Source organism: Phascolarctos cinereus, unplaced genomic scaffold (assembly GCF_003287225.1).
Source record: "Phascolarctos cinereus isolate Bilbo 61053 unplaced genomic scaffold, phaCin_HiC Scaffold_4;HRSCAF=312, whole genome shotgun sequence".
Lineage (NCBI taxonomy): Eukaryota > Metazoa > Chordata > Mammalia > Diprotodontia > Phascolarctidae > Phascolarctos > Phascolarctos cinereus.
The window spans coordinates 593,179,556-593,201,212 of NW_027555847.1; the positions used below are offsets into that span (position 1 = coordinate 593,179,556).

Consider the following 21,657-nt stretch of genomic DNA (forward strand, 5'->3'; position numbering starts at 1 on the left):
CCCTGGGCCCTGAAATTTAGAAAGTCACTTCCAAATGCATTTAGGTGGCCATATACCAGCCAGCCCCTCCCTGCCCTATCTTACCTTGGCAATAGAAGCTCTAACCCCTGGATAGCTCCCTCACCTGCTCTGTTCTACCCCAAATTCTTGACAGTCTAGGAGCAGAAGATAAACATCACAGAAACCTTATAGGCTCTCAGAGTAGGGCAGCTACAGTGTAAGTGAAAATTCCCCCCATCGCCCTCTTGGCATAATTCCTAGGTTTTGGCTCTGGCCAGAAGAGGAATATGAAATGGAAGGAAGTACAAAGTTGTCTATATTTATTTTGTCTATAGTTTCATGTGTACATGTTATTTCTCCCCATAGAATGTAAAATCCTTGAGCTAATACACAGAATGATAAACTCATTTTTGGACAGGACCAATAGGAGGCAGTATTGGTATAGTAGATAGAGAACTGGATTTAGAATCAGAAGATCTGAAATCAACAATTTATTACTTACTACTTGCAGTACGAATTTGGGCAAATCGATTTACTTAACCTCTCTGGACTTCAGTCTCTTCATCTGTAAAATTAGTGCCTTGAACTAATCACCTCTACTATGATCTCTTATAGCTCTAAAATTATGATCCTATGAAGACTATAAAGAGAAAGGAAGCAAAACATCTATGAAGTGATTCAGAGTAGGAAAAAACAGTAGCAAAAGAATATACGCACACTGACTTCAACCATAATAACATCAAACAGCAGAAAAGCTGACGTAATGGATAATGTTAGTAACATAATAGATAACATTGGCAACATAATGGATAATGCTGGTAATAGTGGATAATGCAAATAATGCTTCATTAATATGCAAAGTTTTCATTTCTTTCATCAATTAAAAATAACAGAAAGGTATAGCTGAATGGACAGATGCTTTATTTGCAGATGTTATCATTAGAATCATGACCAGAATTATAGACTCCTAGGAAACATTCTGTTTGACTTAACATCCAGTTTGCAGCTTAAAAATGATACAAAATTCAAGCTTTGTAATGACGCACCTAAAAAAACGTACTCACTTCAGTATTTCATTTCATGGCTTTCTGATTGTTGTCAGCAGGGATCCTTCCTCCACAACTTAGTAGATGATCTTCAAGCATTGTTGTGGCAGAAAAAATGCTTCCTGTCACCTTGAAGTCAATATCAAGTCAAACGAATAAACATTTATTAAGTGCCCATTGTGTGCCAGGCACTGTACTAAGTACTGGGGATACAAAGAAAGGCCCAAACCACCCCTGCCCTCATGGAGTTCACGGTCTAATGGGGAAGACAACATGCAAATAACGATGTACAAACAAGACATATGTAGGACAAATTGAGGGTGGTCTCAGAGGGAATGCATTAAGGAGGATCACGAAATGCTTCTTGCAGAATTGGAGACTTCAGCTGAGCCTTGAAAGAAGTCAGGGAAGCCAGGAGCAAGAGAGTTCTAGAAAAGGGAGACAACCAGTGAAAATGGCTGGAGCTGAAAGATGTCATGTGGAAGGAAAAGTAAGGGGGCCAGTATCATTGCTGGATCACAAAAGTATGTGAAAGAGGGGGAAAGGGAGGAAGGGAAATGGAGTTGATTGAAGTGGGGAGGTGAAGTGGGACTCGCACTTGAAGATCACTTTGACAGCTGAGTGGAGGAGAGGTTGGAGCAAGAAGGTGAAGCAGGGAGCTATTGCAATAGTCCAGGTGTGAGGTGATGTGCCCTGTCCCCTGGCGTGGCAATGTCAAAAGCCAGAGACATGGCATTTTCAGCATACAAAAGGCTGACCAGCTTGGGCAGGTGGAGCAAAGAATGAACAGAGGAGATCAAGCAAGAAAGAGGGGAGTGGAGAGAACCCTTTGGTTGTGGTTTGTCCTTCCTCCTTGAAGAGGACCATGACATCAGGAGGTGATGCCGTGACTTGCAAGTGACTTGGATTTAAGCGAGGGAGGGCTGTGCAAAGTCACCAGCCTCACGCTCTTCTCCAGAGTCATCAAAATCCAGTGGCAAGACATAGGTCAGGGTGACTGAAGATGGCCCTGCACACCTTATGGTGAAAAAGCCTTGAATGCTAGGAAGAAGACTCTGGACTAAGGCAGACTGAATCAGGAAGATCTGGATTCCAGGTCTGCTTCTAACAGGAATTGATTGTAATCAGATCTTCTTAGGGAGAAAGCAAAATCTCTTCACACCCTGAGGCAATGGTCTAGAAGATTACATTGGTCTAAAAGACTACATTGGTAGAGAGAGTTTCCTTACTGGGAGTTCCCCGTAGCGATGAAATCACAGGTTCGGTTTAAAACAAATAATAAGCCAAACTAAACTAAACAAAGAAAAACAAACCCAGAGGAATCATGGGAGCAACTCTGGCCTGGGAGGGTATGCCAGCATACTAGCTTGCCCTGAGCTCAAGAATATTAATCTTCCCCTTAGAAAACACTCAGAAAGAGGGGCTCCTGTTCTCTTTGTATACACAGAAGACTGTGACATCTGACCTCCCAATACTGTCAGAAACTGCCTGCTCTCCCTTTTCCCTAGATGCCTTCTGACTGGGAATTAAGCAGACAGTCTTATTTTCCAGGTATGAGCAGGGAACACTTTGAACTAACATATAACCTTCCTCTAGCTTAAGGGATTGCAGGATTGTTTACAGCTGTTTATTCTAATGCTTAATGGATTTGAGATCCAACAACTTCGTAGGAGGAGGGAAATGTGTGACTTTGTCATTTACTTGCTCCCTCGGTTATGACTTTGCCAACAACAACCCGCTTTCCTAATGGCTGAGTCTGTAGGTGACTAGGTGGTACAGCAAACAGAGCCAACAACACTGAGTTCCAATCCTCTTTTGAACTTTACTAGCTATGTGACCCTGGGCAAGTAACCTAACTGTTCTCGGCCTCAGTTACCACATCTATAAAATGGGGATGATAATAGCACCTCCATCCCACGTGGTTGTGAGGATCAAATGAGATATTTGTAAAGCTCTTGGAAAACAAAGTGCTAAAATATAAATGCTAGCTATTCTGAAGAGTTTAAATTATATCATCCCACTCTCAAAGAGCTTGTTTTTAAGTTCTGAGGATCTTGCTTCTCAATGAACAAATGTCTGTTAGACAGGCATCTGATAATGAATAAGCAGTGCATGTCAGCCAATAAGTCAGTTCAGCATTTATTAAGCACTATCTCCAAGGTGTTTGGGATGCAAAGAACAAAATAAGACATCGTCCTTGCCCTCAGGGAGCTTACGATTTAGTAGGAGATGAAATATGTCCATGACAACAAAGGTTAGGGTGAGTAAGCACATGGGAGAGAAAAAACAGATTGGGAAAGAGATCTTCTCTAGCTGAGGGGGGGTCAGAAAAATAGAAATGCTTACTGAGAAGGTGGCACCTGATTTCAACCTTGGCGGACAGGAGCTCTTTTGATGGTGAAGGCTGTCTGTTTTAGAGATAGGGTTGGTGCATGCAAATGCACAGAGGTGCATGAGTGCAGAGTGAGACTGGGGAATGGGAACACCAGGTAACAGGGGCCTGAACTGGGGTTATGGCAGTGTGAGTGACAGAGTGACAAGGAAGAGACAGATGCAAGAAACATCACTGAGGTAGAACTGACGGAAATTTGGAAATGACTGGGTGTGGGGAGTAAGGCATTTATTTCTTAAATGATTCCTGTCAATGACACTGTGATGGGGATAAGCAAAAATTAGATAGGTCCTGCTTCAGGGCCACATGGCTTGCTGGCTTGTTAGTTTGGAAAATAAAAGGGCTCTGAGAAACTCACTTGTAAGCTTACATATATTGGTGGAGGGTCCTGCTTTTTATGATTTCCAGTGAGTATGAATTCATAGCCTTGAATAGCTATGGGACATCTATTAGCAAAGTAGAATGCATCACAAAAAATACTCCTTTTGCTTGCAAGAGGTGTCTACTTGCCAGAAATCAAATAACTTAGCTTGTAGAGTTGTTTCAAGGATGAACTGCATGAGAAAAATTGAGGGAATGTAAGGAGTCAACAGGAAGGAAGACAACATATGACAGCTGCCTTTTTTTTTTGTATGAATTAATGCCACTCAAATTTAGCTCCTTTGTTTTGTCCATTAAAGGGAAATTTCATTTTGCTCTGAGAAAACGATGTGGAGGCCCTTTAAAAATCCTAAGCCCTTCCATACTTAGCCAACTGGAAAAGTTATCCCTCGGTTATATCTCCAATAATATTAGCATAGTCCAGGAGAATGGATGAAGGTTTCTGGTGCCATCTCCTGGTAATGAGTCATGTTACAACCACAAGAAATTTCTCCACAGCTTGAGCAGCATAAATATCTCAAATGAGATATCATTCATTTCTAATGTGTTGAAATAGCACATTTTCCCCATTCCACCTAATTTTTTTCTTTTTTGCTTATCAGTGCTTCTTCCAACTGCAGTACAAGGATTGGTGATGTTGATAAGTTAAACAGATCTGAAATGTCTATACCTTCCAAAAAAAAAAAGCACCTGGAGTTTCTGGAGATTAGACCAGCTCCTTCTCTCATGAGAGGAAGTTGGTTTTCAGAAGCTTGGTGTATTTATACAAGAAATAGTCATCTAATAGTGGCTGTCACTCATTACTGAGGGTGTCAGAATGGTACCGGGGACAGTATGCTGCATATGGAATCAAAAGTCCTGGCTTTAAATTCCAGCTTTGTGGTCTTGCTTCTTGTGACTTTGTCTCTCAAGGTCTCAGTTTCCTCATCTGTAAAAGGAGGGGGTTGGGCTACATGGTCCTCCATGGTCCCTTCTAGATCTATGATGTTATTATGTATTTTGTGTATGAGATGTTTTGGGGCATAAATATTACATATATTGATGTTTACATGTATGTGTATGTACATATATAAAAGCTTTTCATATGTACACATATATGTAAGCTTCCCTAACAATTTCCATATGGTCTAGTTGAAAAGATAAGTGACAGAAAAAGGAACAAATTGATAACAAAATAAGTATAATAAAATATAATATAAAACATGTATTAAATTTTATTATTTTGAAGAAATATGTGCTAAAGGCACCGAGTCAGAGTGAAGAGAGACTGGGCAGGGTTAATCAGGAAAGGCTTCCCAGATGGGCTGTCTGAGCTGGGTTCTGAAGGAGGTGGGAGCCACAGGTCATCACGTGTTTCTTTTTATTAAGACACTTACCCACAAAGCCCTCTTTGGGTTATCCTCTGCGGGTTCCCTTTTGGAGCACAATGGAAACTATGAGCAGGGGTTTCAAAATGCTATTTGAGTTTTCTTTTTTCCTTTTAGTGTGTTATTGGTGACAAAACCCAGAGTACCCCCGTGAGTCCAAAGCTGTAAATTACATATGGTCCTGGTGCTGTTTAGCGGCTAAGTGACCGTCTTGACTTCAGTTTCCCCAACCTGTACAATAGGATTAAGTGAACTTTGTAGGTAGGCCCCATCCCCAGAATGAGAGAATTCTGATATAATTAAAAGGGTGGGTAAGAGGGCAATTTCCAGATTCACTGAATTTTAATCCTAGATCAAAAATCTCTGCCTCAAATGATGGAGTAAGATTTCCTCCTCCCATTTCCACCTGTGCCCTGCAAATCCCTCCCCGACAAGTAGCTCCAGTTGGTTTGTGGAAAATTCATGCATCATTTAAGAGTTCTTCTGCCTCGTCACAGGCTGATGAGAAAATAGAAAGCATTTTCTTCCTCAAATATAGATTAAATAAACAACACCTGTTCAGTAAGTGCCGGTCAGTTTTAGGTCTAAAGATCATATTTTTCCATTCTGGACCTCCTAACCCTAAACTACCATGTATAGGGTGTTAAATCACATGTTAGGTGTTAAGCCGTATATAGGGGTCATGATTTTGTGTGTATGTGTGTGTGTGTGTGCGCTGGTAGGAAATTAAACCATTTTCAAAACTCTGGGGCAAGTCACTCAACCTTAGTCTGCATTAGAGTTTCTTCCTCCAAGAGCTTCCCATATAAATGAAATCCCAGGTATAGTGCTCATCCCTTTCAGGACCTTACTATATTAGAAAGAATAAAAGGTTTCCCTTTAGAAAGGATGAGGCTCTGAGTAATTTTTTAATGGGCTCCAGGACTTTAAAGCTATAATCCAAAAAAGCGAAAGTTTTGGTATATTAGGACAAAATTAAATTTTCCCCTCACTTCCCATCACTCTGTTTATTTTTGAGACTAGAGAACAACTCTGAGAAATAACCTGTTGGTAAGACTGAAGGGGAAGAAAGGAGGACTGATAGCAAAATGAATGAGGACCAGCCAATAGTGCCTCTACAATTATCCTGTTACCTTCTGCTGCTGCTGGGACCTGCTCAGTTAGGGTGGTCAGGCTCAGAAATCTTGACTTGACTACTGTAGCCTGCCTGAGGACTGCTCAGTCTTCAGTGCCCAATACTTTAGAATCTTTATTGGTTCTTTCCTTTTGTTCTATACTCCCACTGAGGCTGTACTGGAGAGTAGAAAGCCAGATCAGGCAAAAGATTTGGATGTGCAATTACTTAACATGGTACATGTTGGGGAGGGGAACAGTTAGGTGATGCAATGCTAGACTCAGAAAGAGGAAACCCTGACTTCAAATCCTGCCTCAGATACATACTTTTTTTACTCTGTGCTCTCTTGGCCTCAGTATACTCAGTTATAAAATCATCACTTGTTCAAAAAAAATGCTATTGAGCTAGCATCTGTATAATATTTCTTTCTTTTCTTTTTGGAGGAAAGCGGGGTTAAATGACTTGCCTAGGGTTACACAAGCTAGTGCATGTCTGAGGTCAGATTTGAACTCAGATCCTCCTGACTCCAAGTCCCCTCAATCTATCTATCTACTCTACTACCTGGCTGCTTACAAAAATGAGGACAATAAAACAGTACCTACCTCAAAGGGTCCTTGTGCGGATCAGTTGAAATAACAAACGTGAAACAGTTTACAAACCTTAAAATGCTAAGAAGTTGCAAGTGCTAGTTATTATGATCAACTAAATTCACCATGATGTTCCTCAAGGCAGTTGGGGAAAAAGTTCAAAAACCAAACCAAAATGTTGAGATTCTTGCATGCCCCCAGTGTAATCCACAGAGGAATTTTTCTTGCAGCATTTCTCTTATTTTTCTTTTAATAATCATGGCTATTTGACACAAATACCAGGAAGAATTGGCCTCATATTCTATCTTTGACACACACCTACTAGATGACCTTGGCAAGCCTTTAACCACTCCATACCTCAGTCAAGTCTCTTAAGATTAGAGATTTGTAAATGTAGAGGCAATCTCCACAGTGGGAACTCCCTGAAGTGGTGAAGTAACAGGTCCAAATCTCCCCCAAAATGATTAACAGAGGCTGATAGCCATTCCTCAATTGATAAGTGGTCAAAGGATATGAACAGGCAGTTTTCAGACAAAAGAAATCAAAGCTATCAATGATCATTTGAAAAAAATGCTCTAAAATTACTATTGATTAGAGAAATGCAGATTAAAACTCTGAGATACCACCTCATACTTAGCAGATTGACTAACATGACAAAAAAGGAAATGACAAATGGGAATGCAGGAAAATTAGGACACTAATGCTGTTGGTGGAGTTGTGAACTGACCCAACCATTACACAGAGCAATTTGGAACTGTGCTCAAAGAGCTATAAAACTGTGCATACCCTTTGACCTAGCAATACTACTACTAGGTCTGTATCCCAAAGAGATCAAAGAAAAAGGAAAAAGACCTATTTGTTCACAAATATTTATAGTAGCTGTTTTTGTGGTGGCAAAGAATTGGAAATTGAGGGGAAACCCATTAATTGGGGAAAGGACAGTATACGATTTTGATGGAATACTATTGTATATTGTACTATAAAAAGTGATAAGCAGGATGGCTTCCGAAAAAACCTTGGGAGTCATATAAACTGATGCAATGTGGAAATGAGCAGAACTAAGAGAACACTGCACACAGTAACAGCAACATTGTAAAGATGATCAACTGTGAAAGACTTAGCTACTCTGGTCAAGACAATGATCCAAGACAATTCCAAAGCACCTGTGATGAAAAAAGCCATCCCTCTCCAGAGAGAACTGATGAACCCTTAAGAGAAGAATGAAGTATACTTTTTTAATGTTTATTTTCTTTGGCAACATGGCTAATATGGAGATGTTTTGCATGACTTCACATGTATAATTTATATCATATTGCTGCCTTCTTAAGGGGTAGGAGGGAGAGAACTTTGAATTCAAAATCTTTAAAAATAAATGACACTGTGAAATATTTCATGAAAAAATATATATCTAAAAATAAGAGGCTGATTAGTTCTCCTTCCTTGAAAGATCATAGAGCATGGAATTTTATATCCGTATAAATAACAACACTTATAAGCCACCAGGTTCTGACATTGTTTCATTTCAGTGCTTGGTGCTACATTTGATCTGGTGTGAGATCTTTTTAGTTATACCCTCACGAATGCCAAGAAAACAAACCATTCTTTTGTTCTGAGTTTTCCTAACTTACCAATAGTTCTTATTTCCTTTCTTTCAAGATCCTCCAGCCTAAGCCAGCAAAACAGCAGACACAAAAATATTTCGGCAGAAAGAAAAACCATGTTAGCACCAGGTCTTTTATTATTTTCCTATACAAACCAGAGCTGGTCCTAGTTCACGAATGAAATATGAGTATAATAATCTACCTCACAGTTGTGGGGGAGGGATGACTGGGAGCTCTCCAAGTACTGAAGAAAGTCTGCATTCAGTAAGAGAGCCATTAGGAAAAGAAACTCCCAAAGAAAAGGACCCTGTCCCTCAGCTTGGGACTAATGTTTCACAGAGAGGAAAGAAACTATAGAAACACTGCAGTGTCCTTCTAGAACATTCCCTTAAGTGCGCCTCTCCAAGTATTTACCGGAAGCCTGGAATAGGCAAATTAATCAAGCAGGTCCTTTCTCATTTTAAAAGAGCTAGCATTCACATTCTTTGGCAAGTGTTGACCCAAAAAATAGAAGTCTCCTAAATTGGTAGGTTCATTCTGACTTGGGGCTTATCCTAAGATGAAGTAGGCCAATTAGTTTTGCATAAAAATGCTTCTTCTCACCTTGTGTAATTAGTACCTAGCACAGGCCTAGGAGCACATCGAGTCCCCAATACCAGTCTTCCAGGTTTAATGACACGGGTCAATCCAGGAAGTCAATTACCAAAACAAAACCAGAAGAAAAAAAGAAAAAAACAACTACAGGTTCCATGGAGTCCTGGATTTGGAGGCAGAAAACTGGGTTTGAATCTGGCTCTGCTGCTTAATTCGGGTGGTCTTTGGCAATTCACTTAATCTCTCTGCCTCATGTTTCTCATCTGCAAAATGATTCGTCAGAGTTTCTTGTGCCACATTACTTTTCTTCCGATTCAAGGGTCTGTTCTTTCATTGTAGAAGATAAGATTTTTTAAAAAAACTTCCTTTAATCTGAAACAAATACTTTTTTTTCCTTTTTAAGAACTGAACAGGGAAAAAACATCGTTAAGAACACTGGCCCATTCTACTCAGATGCTACCTGGTCACCCTCTTCCTCCATACCAAAAAACATCTGAAATAGTTCTGGATTAAGTTCACTAAGGAGTTAAGGACATTTTCTCCAGGATGGAAACCACACTGCCTTGCATGTCAAATCAACCTATCAGTCCCAATTCTTTATTTGCTGTTATAATCTGGCCATCATAGGACTTAAGAGTTGAAAGAGACCATATTTAGTCCAATCTGCTCATTTTACAGATGACGGAACTGAGGCCTGGTGATCATCTGAGAAATAACATTATAGTGAGATGGTTTGAAAATACACAATTTTCTTTTTGTTTTTGATGCAGTTTGAATACTTCGAAGGACCAAGCAAACTTTCCTGTAATGTATTTGGTCCTTCTAGTGTCAAGTGACTTGCTCATAGTTATACAGCCTCTAAGTGTTGGATTTGAGCCCAGCGCTTTTTGAGTCCAAACTTGGTTCCGCTGACTGACGTTACTTATCACCGTGCTAACATTTAGCGGTAAGGAAATCACAAACTTCCACTATGATCAGTCTGTGGATTGCATTCATTTGGAGCAATCAGCACCAAAAAGTGTCTATACACATTCCAAATCCTGTCAAGTAAACTCACAAATGTGTGACGACAAACATCTTACAGTTCTGTGTATTTGCCTGTGGTTTTAAAGTAGCCTAGAATGGGAAAAGAGCAGTGAAATTGGAGTTGAAGGACTTGGGTTTGGAACCCTGGTCTCTGTGTGACCCGAGGAAAGTCATTTTAACTTCTGTTGCCCTCAGTTTTCTCATCTGAAAAATGAGGTGATTGAGCTAAATGACTCTAAGGTCTTGTCTTTTCTATCACCAAATATAAGATATTATGACCTTGGTTTAATCAATAGATAATGAATACAATATGTAAAATCATTTCACTGGCTAGTTGTAAAATAATCTTGTGTAATAAATAACCAAAATATAGGATCTAAAATGAGATTATCTAGTTGAAGGAATAAAATCTTTTTGCTTAAGGGGAAAAACAATACCTATACCATTTCTGGCAGGCATGTACTATTAGATATTCTCAAGTTATAATGGAGTGTTTTATCTCAATAAGAGTAATACAAAACCTTGTTAAAGTACCTTTATTGTTTTTCTGCTGTACATTTTAAATAACTCATTTTAAGGCATGATTCTTTGAAGTGACCTGACAGTATATTCAGAGACCCATCATCATGACATCATAACTATGGCCTTCTCCTAACACCAGCATTTGTCCTTCATCCCTTTTCAAGGGGTCTTTTTTCCAAGTCAATCAATTTTAAAAGCTTTATATTGTAGCCCTCGGGATCGTGGGGAATAGAAAACTAAAAGGCATGGTTTTTGTTCTCAAGAAAGGTATAACCAGTATGCTGGTTAGTGGCTTCGGTTAGTCACTGGTTATTTTGAAGTGGCTCAAGTCCTTGGTTCTACCTCATTTCTCCTGACAAGGAGACAGCATCAATGGTTGCTGAGAAAAGGAGCAGGATTTATCATTAGGTAAACAGCACAAGTTTTACACTTGCCTGGCAAGAGAACAATTCCTTCCATTTAAGATTGATATGTGACAGTTTTACAAAATTCTACAAGTCTAACTCTTCATGACAAAATAAAAGGTGATATTGACTAGTTATCATTGTTATGTCCAAAAAAAAGTTTTATTCGATGCTCAGCCTACCGAGGAGACAGGATAGGGATCACAGAAACTCACAACCAGTCAGCTCTGGCTTGTAGGAGGTTCATTAGTTGAGGCTCTTCAAGTTTCAAGGTCAAGGTCGACTCAAATATTGAGAAGTTAAAATTAAACAAAAACACCAGGAGGATGTAAGTAAAGCCAGAACTAAGAATAAATTCTGAATGGTTAGGATAAATTTTAGGAAAGATGGAAAAAATAATGATTATCAATAGATTAGACAGGTTCTCAAAGACAATGACAATGCTGTCCCTGTAAGTTCATGTTCCTTTCCTGAGGGCCAGCATGGTATAATAGAAAGAGCACAGGCTCTATTAGTAAGGAATTCAAATTAGTAAGGGTTCAAATTCTGCCTTAAGAGACTTACCAGTGGTGTGACCTCACCTGGGCAAGTCCCTTAAATCCTAAGAGCCTCTGTTTTCTCATCAGTAAAATAGGGTTTGTACTACCAACCTCAAAAGATTGTGAGAAAATTGTTTTGTAAACCTTTAAGTGATGTATTATTCCATAAGAGTTGTTACATACATAATGCTTTTATGCAACAAATCTAAGGGGCCTGTTTATAGTATTAATTTTATGGAAAGCTACAAATTGAGAAAATAGCATGAGCAACTATGTAACACACTAGAGAAAAAGTTAAGAGTCAATGAAAAGGAAGATAAGCATTTAAAGTCACAGGCACACATACACCAATGCTAAGAAGTCCTTTAAAAATGTGCTTCGGAGGGGCAGCTAGGTGATGCAGTAAATAGAGCTCCAGCCTTGGAGTAAGGAGAACTTGAGTTCAAATCCGGCCTTAGACACTTGACACTTACTAGCTGTATGACTCCAGGCAAGTCACTTAAGCCCAACTGCATCACGAAAAAAAAAAAAAAAAAAGAAAAATGTGCTTCAGGAAGATTTACCATAGATTGGGTTGGAATGAGATATTTAGGCTGCGAGGACATTCAGAAGGAAAACAAAAAAGCAGCAATTACTTGATGGCCAAGAAAATAACTTAGGCTCACAAACTTATGAAGGTATAGTAACATTATTCAACAAAAGAATTTAAAACCTTGACAACTTAAGTTGGAATCTGAGTCAGATGTTGGACAGAAAAGGCTGGGAATCTAACGATAAAACTGGTCTGCTGAGAATAATTTGGAGAATTGCTGGAATACAGGTCATGTTCCACTACTCTGAACGTCCTTCTAAGAAGTTTACTACATGTATGTTTCCAAGTCCCTGCAGGTGGCGCAACTGAAAACACAATACACAATGAAGCCTGAGAGTGTAAGTCAGGTGGCATCAAATGACTGCAGAAACCTCATCCAGTAGCAAAACCCAAACAAACGAAAACCTCCGGGGTGAACAGTATCTGGAATTAGTTAATTTTCAGCCAGCAACATTTACTTAGCAACCACCACTGGCATCTCACTTCATAGACACAGAAGCTGGAAGGGATCCGAGAAGGCCAAGTTCTTTCGGGCTGCAGTTGTCAACATCTAATACAGTACTGATGTTTTATGTTAAATGAAACTTGGAAGTTCACTTTTCAGCATCTTGGAGACAAAGGGTTGACAAGTGTTTATTATTTAGTAAGAAAGAATGCTAGGGGCAGCTAAATGGCCCAGTGGATAGAGCACTGGCCCTGCAGTCAGGGTGATCCGAGTTCAAATCCTGCCTGATGCTTACTAGCTGCGTGACCCTGGACAAGTCACTTAACCTGGACTGCTGCCAATAAAAAAGAGAAAGAACGCCCGTCCAGGTTGGGCAAATTATTCCCCTGTCCCTTATATCCCATGACATCCAACTTCACATTTTAGTGAGTTCACAGGAAATAGGCATAATATCTGAGAAAGAATATGGCCAATAGAGAGCTAATACTCAGACTAAGTAAGGAGATAGAATTTCACTCTAGCACACTGACAGCTGTCAGATGTGGTTGGTGAGCCATTATCAGGGACCTTTTAGAGGCTGTGGAGAATGGGAGAAGTGCTACAAGATTGGATACAGACAAATGTCTCAACAGGAGAGGAAAAACAAAGCGCCATTAAGAACAGGTCATGCCGTACTAACCTTACTACATTTATTGAGGAATTAAACTAGTAGACTGAGGAAATGCTGCTTAGTTTACCTGTATTTTAGGAATGCATTTGACAAGACTTATTTGAAAAATAAGTAAGCAAGATGATAGCACATTGTGCATCTGGAACTAGTAGAATGACTGGACCCCAAACCAACTCTTTCTAGTGTGATGTCAACCTGGAAGGAGACCTCTGGTGGAGCGTCCCAATCTATACTCGGGCCTGCGATGTGTAACAAGTTTACGCTCATCTTGTATCCTTTTGGCTAGTTACCTGCCGAGATCAGATTATAATTTTGGGCTCAGAATTAGAAGTGTCTTGATAGCTGGCAATCTGTATGAAAACTCTTACACAGTAAATGAATATTCTTATTCTTATAAAAGAAGCTAATGCATAAATCAAAAGACAATAAAATATTAGTACTGACATTTATTTCAGGTATGCAGTTTACACGCATATTATTGAGCAAAATTGGATTGCAAACAAATATACAAATATCATAACAAGCATTATCAAATAACATAACTGGCACTAGTGTTATAAGCATATTAATGGAACTGGTAAGGAAGAATCATGGAAGAGGACTGCAGCCCATGGCATTTTTCTTTTTAACCAAACCAAAACTCTCGGTAGCACCATAATGGCAATACTTACAAGAAACATAGAAGAGAGAACATTTTAACTAATATTTTTTCGGAATCACTTGCTCTAACATTTTAGTGTATTGTGCAGGAAAGTTAACAGTGCATGCATTCTGGCCAGCCCTCACCTTCTTTTGTAAGCAAAAGCTAAAGGGAATTAAGCTGGCCACACTGGGAATCTGCCTTTTACACCTGTGCAAGCACCGCACTGCGCTCTGATTCAGTGATTGGAGACGGGCGTGTGATTTGCAAACTGCTGTTATGTAAAAGTTGTCCACTAAAGCCTGAGTGAGTCTTTGGTAGGCTAATATTTTTTCATCATCATCAGCAATAAGAATTATGTGTTTCCCTATCTACCACAGTCATTTTAGGTTCTGTAGTTTTTTTTATAATCCAAGGTGGCCACAGAGGACGTTCTGGAAAACAACACAGTAAAATCCTCAAACAACCAGGCACTTAAAACCCAGTCTATTCCAAAGGCACCGAGAATCAGTGGGGCACATTCTTCCCCTTGATGAAAAAAGTAACTGTTTCTTTAAAATGCTTATAAACCAATGGAGTCTTATTTTACATTTTGTATATATCTTACCATTATTTGTTGCTGTCTGTCTACTTAATTACCATTATACCTTTCTAGTAAGGTGATATAAACCTTATACAAGATATACCACGTACCATGTTTCTCTATTTCAAAGTTGTGCAAAAATTGCCATAACATTGCTCAAAGTGTACAAGTATCCAAACAGTAGTAAATGGGCTGCATTAAGCTCTGTATAGTGAAATTGCATATGATTTGTCCCAGAAGGGAAAAAAAAAGTTGTGCCCAGTTATGAGTAGAAATGTTATAAAGGACATCAGCTAACGTAGAATAATCTGCAAGGATCCTGGGAGACTCATGTTTCTTTTAAACAATATCCCTTAGTGGTTTTCGATAAATTGCCACTACCCATTTATCAGAAAGTCTCAAGTTTTCATGAGAATGCTGTAGAACTACATTAGTATTTTATATATCCATTATAAATTAAGCCAAATTTCTATATGAATACACAAGTATGTACTTTAAAGCAAAGTTTTGTGGCAAACACACAAAACATTAGCTTTGATCTCACGGTTTATTATCCTGTTGTAATGCACTTTTAAAGCTTCATTTAACTTCACAGAGTTTGGTAACTAAGATCCACATGAAGCATTTTGCCTTGTTACATATAAAATCTAACTGCATCATTATTATGAAACCTGGCTTCTGCTGGTAACTTGAAACTCACAGTAGTCACAGGTAGTTCAACCAGCTCCAGACAGGGCTGTTCAGTGGTAAATATCCTGCAGCACTTACAGGCCTAAATCTCAGTCTGAATTGTAGTATTGAATTCCATAACCTGTTGTGAATCATTGTTATTTGTTTCCTTTAGTCCCCCACCAAAGCAGAGATCTACACTGGCCGTTGTAACACTGCTCCCACACTCTTCAGCAATATAACTCAATGGTGGAACTTCAGCAGGGGTAGTCAGCACAGGAATGCCACTTGGATGGGGAGAGTTTTCCAGGCGGTCGTTTTCTACCTCAGGAAGAATGCTAACAGTAGCAAAACGTGTATGATAATCATTGGAGCCATGACTACAAGAAGTTTTCATGCTTTCCAAGTCAGAGCAACTGAACTCAGAAAAATGACTCGAGTGGGAGTCGGCTACAGATGGAATGCTGTCACTGAGAGACGGCGAGTCAAATTCACTGGAGTTCGTGCTCTGTTGCTCTAACAGCTGTGCATCCATGTCCTCTCTGGTCTCATTTATCTTCATGCTACTCTTTTTTCTCAGTTTACCTTTAGGTTTTTTGTTTGCTGTTTCTTTGGACCACTTGGTGGCACTGGATTTACCTTCTGGCACACCACCAGATGAACCACCAGCATGACCACGGCCAAGGGCACTACTACCATCCTCCACGCTACTGCTTCCACTGTTGTGTCGGAATTTGGCTGGTTTTGATTCAATATCGACTTGTACCTCCATACTATTGCCTTCTCTGAAACATAAAATTCATGATGCATGTGAACACCTCATTTAAGACTAAGAGAAATTCACTTTAACAAACTAGCTGTAAAATTTGATAATAATGGTTAAAAATAATTTCAAAGTGGTAGAAGAAATGCTTAAATTCCATTCAAAAACTCATTTGGGGGTTCAGTTTTTTATTACTTTTTCTTGGCTGGTACCAAAAGTTTTTTGTTAAAATTTTTTTCAAAGGTATTATAAAAGCTACTAAACCAAATTAATGTAGAAAGAATTCATCTTAAAACTCATATTGTTTGAGAAAAAAAGATATTTTCAACCCATTTTAAGTCCCTTCTTGTGGCCTACTGCCTTTGAATAAGGCCTTTTCTCTTCCAATGTCCAGTTCAGTCATTTTTAAGTTATGTCTGACTCTTTTGTGACCCCATTTAGGGTTTTCTTGGCAAAGATGCTGGAGTGGTTTGCCATTTCCTTCACCAACTCATTTTACAGATGAAGAAACTGAGGGAAACAAGGTTAAGTGCCCAGGGTCACACAGCTAATATGAGCCAGATTTGAACTCAGGAAGATGTGTCATCCCGATTCCAGGCCCAGCACTCTATACTGCACACCACCCAGCTGTCCAAACCCTACTTCCCTCCTAATCAACAGTACCAAGACTGGAGAACATCCACTTTTGTTCTACAACCACAACTGTCTTAAAAAAGCTTTGTTCTCTATACTCCTTTTATAATTATTTTTTGCTTTGGTAATTTTATTATACAATTTCATATCTTTCCATTCCAAAGTGAGAAACTTGCTGATTAGAATCACTATCCAAACTAATCATTTGACTTAGTTCTCTTAAAAGTAATCTAATTTATTTTTCTCAATTTTAACTACATTTTTCCTTACTTGTCCAATGGGATGTAGGAATTTAGGATAGATCCTGCCATTGCTTTGGTACTGGCATTATCACTGACTGTTCCCAAACTGACTGTGCCAGATTCTCCACTTAGACTGTACCGTTCTTTCTGTACATCCGCTTGTACTTCCAACCTTGGAGAGGCAGGAAAAAAATACAAATAAGAAAGATTCAAAGTTACATGCAATGCCAGCACTATTATATGTGTCAAGAATTAGTAACACTTTTGTGGAAGAAAAGTATTCAGCCATGTAAATGAGAATGGTTACTATAGAAACAACTACCAAATTAGTTTCCAACGTTCCGGTTTAAAGGTACAAATCTTCTTATTTGGTTACTTAAGTCAACTGAAACACAAGAATACTGTATGTCAGTTCACATGTGATGATGAGCAGGATATTCACTTATAGCAACATAAAATAAATCTCAAAAGAATTTTAACTTACTCTGTTCTCATTTTCAGATTCTAGAATCTTGTAATCTTTCTATTTCACAGTAACTCCACTTTGAATCAATTTTGAATAACATTTTGCAGAAACAGTGAGCCAAAATATCTTATGCTAAAAGTGACCAAGTGAATCATATGTATATTAGAAATGAGATGTAAAGATCCAAATGATATGTACTGTAGCAAAAAATATTTGTATTTAAGAGCAAGAACGCTGATAAGAGTTACATAACACTGGAACTCTAACTTATTCTATATTACTTTTTAATTCTCATAATATTTCTAACTAAAAGATAAATTTAAATATGATCATGGCTAATAAATAATGGCAAACCACAAGTAATGAATCGTCTGAATTAGTCACGTACAATAAAAGAGAAGAAAAGGTAAGATAGCTAGAAAATTTTTCATACTTTGTTATTTCAATTACTGTATGGTATTCACTCAATTACCGAGAATGAAGACACAACATAAAAGGCTAGTTCAGTGTCAGGTATTCAATACTAATTTAGAATATGAAATTTTCATGACTAAATTCATGAAACACTTGACATAAGTGCTCTGTTCTGAGAAACTGGCAGTGCAGTATGCTTTACTTCTAGCTTTTAATATTTAGTACACAAAAACAGTCCTACTTTTCTCTGATCTATAAAAGGGTCAGATTATAACCTTAATTTTTTTCAGTTAGAATTATTTTTTTAAAAACTGACAAATTGAACCTATGGGAATTATGTTATTAGCAAATTATAATCTATAGGTTGAAGAGCAATTCAATTTGATGAGATAATTTTCATTGATAATACCTTACACTCTAATAATCCCACAACCAGCATAATTTATACATGTGTATCACAGTGTAGAGAACATTCTTACCGGTTAAAACAGTTGACCATTGCACTTCCTGATAGACTCCCTGTGATACTAGCTCCGGCTAGTGCCATAGTGCTGGCTGTTTCACTTAAGTTGTCTCGAATGGCTCCTATTCTATCCATGTGGCTTCCACTAGCACTCAAACTACCAGTCAGTCCACCAACACTGCCTTCCCCTATGCTAGGGTTGTGGCGTGCTTCTGCTACTGAAGTCGCATCTAAATTAAAACATTTCCAAAAAACTGAAATGAGTTTGATTATAACTGCTGAAAATTTCAAGATAAAAATTAAATTCCAAGGCAAGATAGATGGAAGTACACAAAATGCTTATATGAACAACACAATTAATGAATACTGACTGAACATATAATCAAGAAAATGCTACGAGATAGGATTTGACTAAATCTCTCAAAAGACTCAACTGTTTTTGATCTAAATGTTATAATTTTTTCAATTTATTTTTGAAGGGTTCATGTCTACATGAAGCACATATGTATAGATCCACTACACACTTGATAACATAAGGTAGAAAGTTTGTTAATTTGCTTAGGTAAAGGAGGAATGATAAAGTTTTCTTTAAAAGATCTAATTTCTATCCTTTTATTTTCCTTTAATTCTCTTATTACACTTTTAAAACTCCCTGGAAGGTTCTTATCATTGTTCTATTCTTTCTTCTGAAGGGGGTGTCCATAGTTGTTATACTGGTAATATTGTATTTTCTTTCTGCAAGAGATTTCTTATTTATTTTATCCCGCAGTTATTAATTCATTATAAAAGAATCTATTTTGTTTATTTCCACTGGCATTTCTGTGAAATTTCTCCTGTGAAAATTTCTCATCCATTTTATTATTGTTCTTTTACTGTATTTGGTGAATTTATTGCTATTTTGAGGTGATGCAGGTCATGCCATGGGCATGACCAGGAGTCTACAGAGACACAATGGACAGAATTTAGGAAATTACTAGATGTGGGGAGAAGGAAGACTGAAAGATGCCTGACATTTTAAGCCTGGGTGACTGGGACAAGGGGGGTGCTATTAACAGCAACAAGAAAGTTAGAAGGGTCCAGTTTTATGTGGTAGGTTAGTTTGGCTCTGAACATAATGAGGTGAAGGTAAGGGCAGGAGATCCAAGTATAGATTATCACTCTCATTTAGGGAATATATTCATATAAAAAAGTACAAGATTTCAGTGATGGACTGGACCTCAAGTGCAGGGGAACATTTTACCAAAGTAACAGATTTGATTGTGATGGGAGAAGGCATAAATGAGAGATTAAGAGCAAAGGGCATTCCCACAGAATAGAGGGAAGAGAAAGCACTCCAGGAGATCCAAGAAAAGTAGAAACAGACCTGTAAGAAGAAAAAAGAGAAGTATCACAAAAACCCAGGGATGAGATATGATCAAAGAAGGGGTGGAGATTTATATTGATAAGTGCTGCAGGCATAATGAGGTCTGAAGGGAGACCAGTGATTCAGATGGGCAATAAATGACAACGAAGAGAAGAGCTGCTGGAATCTTCTTATTTTGATTCTATTTTTCTGATTAAGTATGAAGAGCAATTAGCTGCCCCTGAGGAATTCAGGTCATCTGCCCAATATTAAGTACATTCTTGGGCTGAAAAGAAGTAGTGACTGTGGAGGACAGAAGTACCAAAGGACTGGAGAAGGGCTGTCCCTTAAATGCTGTCCTCTAAAAAATATTCAGAACAAGAATAGCATCCTCAAACTATAGGCCAATGAGTATGACTTCAATTCTTGGCAATATTTGAGAACACATTTTAAAAAAAGATGGTTGGGGGGCAGGTAGGAGGCACAGTGGATAGAGCACCGGCCCTGGATTCAGGAGGACCCGAGTTCAAATTTGGCCTTAGACACACAACACGTACTAGCTGTGTGACCCTGGACAAATCACTTAACCCTGACTGCCTCACCAAAAAGCCAAAAAAATTAAAAAAAAATACATATAAGAAGTGCTGATTACAAAAGTTAACACGGTTTCATCAAGGACAGATCATACCACACTAACCTTCCTTCTTTTTTTGACACTGTCACTAAACTAAAAGATATAGAAAATACACTTTATAAATGTTTCTCACACCACTCTTTGAAAAAGATGGAGATATGTGGAACTGACGATAATATAATTAGGTGGGTCTGAAGGTGACTGAATGGATAGACCTATCCAATATTCATTAATGGTTTTATGCTACTCAATATTTTTATTGATGACTTGAATAAACAACAGAGAGCATGCTTATAAGAGTTGCAGCTAATACAAATCTGGGAGAAACAACTCCTACCCTGGACAATGATGGTCAGCAGACAAGACAGAACACTAGACTGAATCTAAGAAGAAGAAATTTAATGGGATGAATGGAAAGTCTTACCCGTGAGTTGAAAAAAAAAAATCAACTTTAGTTGAACTTTTTACATTCCTGCATGGAAAGATGATATTTGTAACTCATGAGACCTTTGTCAGTATTAGGGTAGTTGGAGGGAAAAAATTATATGTATGTATATAGATAGATAGATAGATAGAGAGCACAGGGTGAGTTGAAGATGAAGGGGTGATATCTGGAGAATAAAATTAAGGGGTGAGAGTGGATTACACTAGGAGAAGGAGAAAGGGAGAGGTAGAAAGGGGTAAATTATCTCACATAAAACCGATAAGAAAAGGCTTTTACAGTGGACGGAAACAGGGGAAAGTGAGAGGGAATGAGTGAATCTTATTCTCATCAGATTTGGCTTAAGGAAGGAATAACATACACACTCAATTGGGTATGGAAATCTATCTTATCCTATAGGAAAATGCAGAAGGAGGGGAAGGGGACAAGACAGCAGGGGGATGATAGAGGGGAGGGCAGATTGGGGGAGGGGATAATCAGAAGCAAACACTTCTAAGGAGGGACAGGGTCAAAAGAGAGAATAGAATAAATGGGGGGTGGGATAGGATTAAGGGAAATATACTTAATTTTTCACAACATGACTACTACTATGGAAGTGTTCTGCATGACTATACTTGTATAACCTGTTTCAAGTTGCTTGTCTTCTCAATGAGGGTGGGTGGGGAGGAAGGAAGGGAGAAAATTCTGAACCCAAAGTTTTAAAAAAAATGTTAAAAAAACTGTTTTCACATGCAACTGGGAAATAAGATATATAAGAAATGGGGTACAGAAATCTATCCTGCCCTACAGGAAAATTGAAGGGGAAAGGGATAAGAGAAGGGGGGAGAGATAGAAGAGAGGGCAGATTAGGGGAAGGGGTATTCAGAATGCATGCCATCTTGGAGTTGGGGGAGGAACGAGGCGGGGAGAAAATTTGGAACTCAAAATCTTGTGGAAGTGAATGTTGAAAACTAAAAATAAATAAATTAATAATAATTTTTTAAAAACCACAAAAAAACCCCACAAAAAAAATCAACTTTAGAAGTATAATAACGGGGAAAGTCATAGCTAGTTATCAGTTGATCTGAAAAAGATCTGTGAGTTTTA

General features: G+C 38.4%; 1 protein-coding gene across 5 annotated transcripts in view; it reads right to left on the minus strand.

Moving 5' to 3' along the window:
- Positions 1-13,711: 13,711 nt before the first annotated feature.
- RNF19A (ring finger protein 19A, RBR E3 ubiquitin protein ligase) overlaps positions 13,712-21,657 on the minus strand; it is a 74,844-nt gene continuing 66,898 nt past the window's right edge. For all 5 annotated transcript variants that reach the window (XM_020969353.2, XM_020969327.2, XM_078153681.1 and 2 more), the window contains 3 exons: positions 18,170-18,383; positions 16,839-16,982; positions 13,712-15,957 (listed from right to left, as the gene is read on the minus strand). In XM_020969353.2, coding sequence (XP_020825012.1) covers positions 15,276-15,957; positions 16,839-16,982; positions 18,170-18,383 — 1,040 coding nt within the window. In that variant the 3' untranslated portion in view covers positions 13,712-15,275. The remainder of the gene's footprint in view (positions 15,958-16,838; positions 16,983-18,169; positions 18,384-21,657) is intronic.